General features: G+C 33.3%; 1 protein-coding gene across 2 annotated transcripts in view; it reads right to left on the bottom strand.

The window, feature by feature from the left end:
- LOC106880429 (uncharacterized) overlaps positions 1-2,382 on the bottom strand; it is a 139,790-nt gene that overhangs the window by 50,979 nt on the left and 86,429 nt on the right. For both annotated transcript variants that reach the window (XM_052974878.1, XM_052974879.1), the window contains exon 5: positions 1,485-1,812. In XM_052974878.1, the coding sequence (XP_052830838.1) occupies positions 1,485-1,812 (328 nt within the window). The remainder of the gene's footprint in view (positions 1-1,484; positions 1,813-2,382) is intronic.

Genomic DNA, 2,382 nt, shown 5'->3' with positions numbered 1-2,382 from the left:
ATATAGTTTTAGGGAAAAGAACCAAGGTTCATGATGAACTTATCGATGAAAATCCACTCTCACATTATCCTTAATATTATATATATATATATATATATATATAGATAGATATATGCATACATATATAGATATATGTATGTGTATATATATACATATATATATATATATAAATTAAAAACGTAAAATTAAAACAGAACATAAAGGATTCCGCTGTACACGTGTTTCAAGCTTTATACACAAACAGTCGTTGCATCATTATATGAGTATATAATTGATAGACAGGACGGTATAAAGCTATCTTCAGCCGCAAATATATTGTTTCCGAAAATTATATCACAAAGAAGAAATTACAAAGAAAATGAAAAAGAGAGAGAAACAGGGGAAGTCCACTTGGTATTATCCATTGTAATATGTTTATCCTTTAAGTTGATACATTCAAATGTATCAGGTATTTAGTAGCTAACTCTTGTTCGTGGATAGCAAAGGCATATCTTTGGTGAGATGTAATGTATCTATCGCAGGTTCAGGAGAGGCTATTCTCCCTGTCAGTGCTGTTATTGCCCTCTACCTTACGGTATTGCTTTTTGTTTGTATGATGCCTGCTTCTCCTCCAAGTTACTGTTCAGGCTGGCCTCTCCAACATCCTTTGTATTTTCAGCGTAACCGAACAATAGTTCTTCTCCAACTCTGACGACGATGTTGCTCCCACTTTTGAGTATACTTAGAATGTACGCATTTATTTCTTTACTGTTCAGCATGTATGTATGTATGTATGTATGTATGTCATTATTCAGTTTATTCCAAGATTTCTTGCCAATAGAGAAAGAACCGGTTTCTAACCTAAATCCCAGGCTCCTTCATTGGAATTTCAACATCAACAACAGGGTATTTTTATATGTATGTATGTTTTTGTAAGAAGCCTACGAAAGTAAGCCACATGGGGGCGAATCAAACTCTTTTAAATGATAAAATTAATATATGTAGCCCCTGTATCTTTTATGTATGTATAAAAGACACACACATAGATATATAAAAGACACACACACACACACACATTTGCATTCACACAAACGTATGATGACCTCCATACGCCTGTAACCAGACAGACAAACATATAGAAACATTTATATATATACACATGTACAATGAGATTATATATATATATATATAAAGACTAAGGAGTAGAAAACAGATCGGAATTAGAGGAAGGAGATTTACAAACAAACACACACACACACACACACACACACACACACACACACACACACACACACACACACACACACACACACATACACAGAGAAAATTCAATCAGTCCCTAAACAAATAAACGCACAAATAAACAACTAACTCAACAATAAAACGATGGAAAAATGAAACGATAGATGAAATGAAAGAAATAAGATGAATGAATAAATTTATAAAATAAACAAAAAATATGGTGAAATATGTAAAAAAAAAATGACAAGTGAAGACCAGCTTACGTTTGTAGAATGTATGGGCGTGTCCCTGTCTAAACTGGATCCACCATTGTCGCTGTACAAACTCTCCATGCTTGAACCGCCTTTGAATCTTTTGTAACCGTCTTTGGGCTGAACGTCATAGACACTACTGTCGACGAACGGACTTTCCTGGACACTGTTGCTACCGCAGCCGTTACTACCAGATACTGTATCCAGTTCATCAGCCAATGTCATGTTTGTGTTCGCTTGAGAATGACTGATCTTCTGCTGTTTGAAACCTTTACCTCTTGGGTCACCTTTTGCCAAGTCGGATTTCGTTTTGTCCAAATTGTCTGTACTGTATAGATTTCTGTAAAGTTTGAGTGGTGCCAGAAGCCAAAAGTGGGCGTGGCAACGGGGATGGGAAATATAATGGAGAAAGAGAGAGAAAGAAGGAGGGAGGGAGAGAGAAAAAAGAGAAATGAGAGCGGTAGGTATGTGTGATGCAAGATGTAAATATGAATGTATTTAGCTTATTTACGTATATATGCATTTATATATATATATATATCTGTACATATCTATAGATATATGTGTATACATATGTATGTATATATAAATGTGTGAGTGTGTGTGTGTATATATATACATATATATATATAAATATATATATATATATATGTGTGTGTGCGTGTGTGTATTTTATATATAATATATTTTATATATTGCATTCATAATATAAATCATTATTACAGTGGCCTCGAAGGATGGTCCATTTGCCTACAACCGAGAAAATGAATAGAAACCAAGTTAACCTAACCAATCTACCTGGGGTTTCTACGACTATTTCTACTCGAAACGCATTCTTCATATGCATATATATATATATATATATATATGCATATATATATATATATATATATATATATATATATATATA

Source organism: Octopus bimaculoides, chromosome 19 (assembly GCF_001194135.2).
Source record: "Octopus bimaculoides isolate UCB-OBI-ISO-001 chromosome 19, ASM119413v2, whole genome shotgun sequence".
Lineage (NCBI taxonomy): Eukaryota > Metazoa > Mollusca > Cephalopoda > Octopoda > Octopodidae > Octopus > Octopus bimaculoides.
This window is presented reverse-complemented; position numbering and strand designations above follow the sequence as displayed.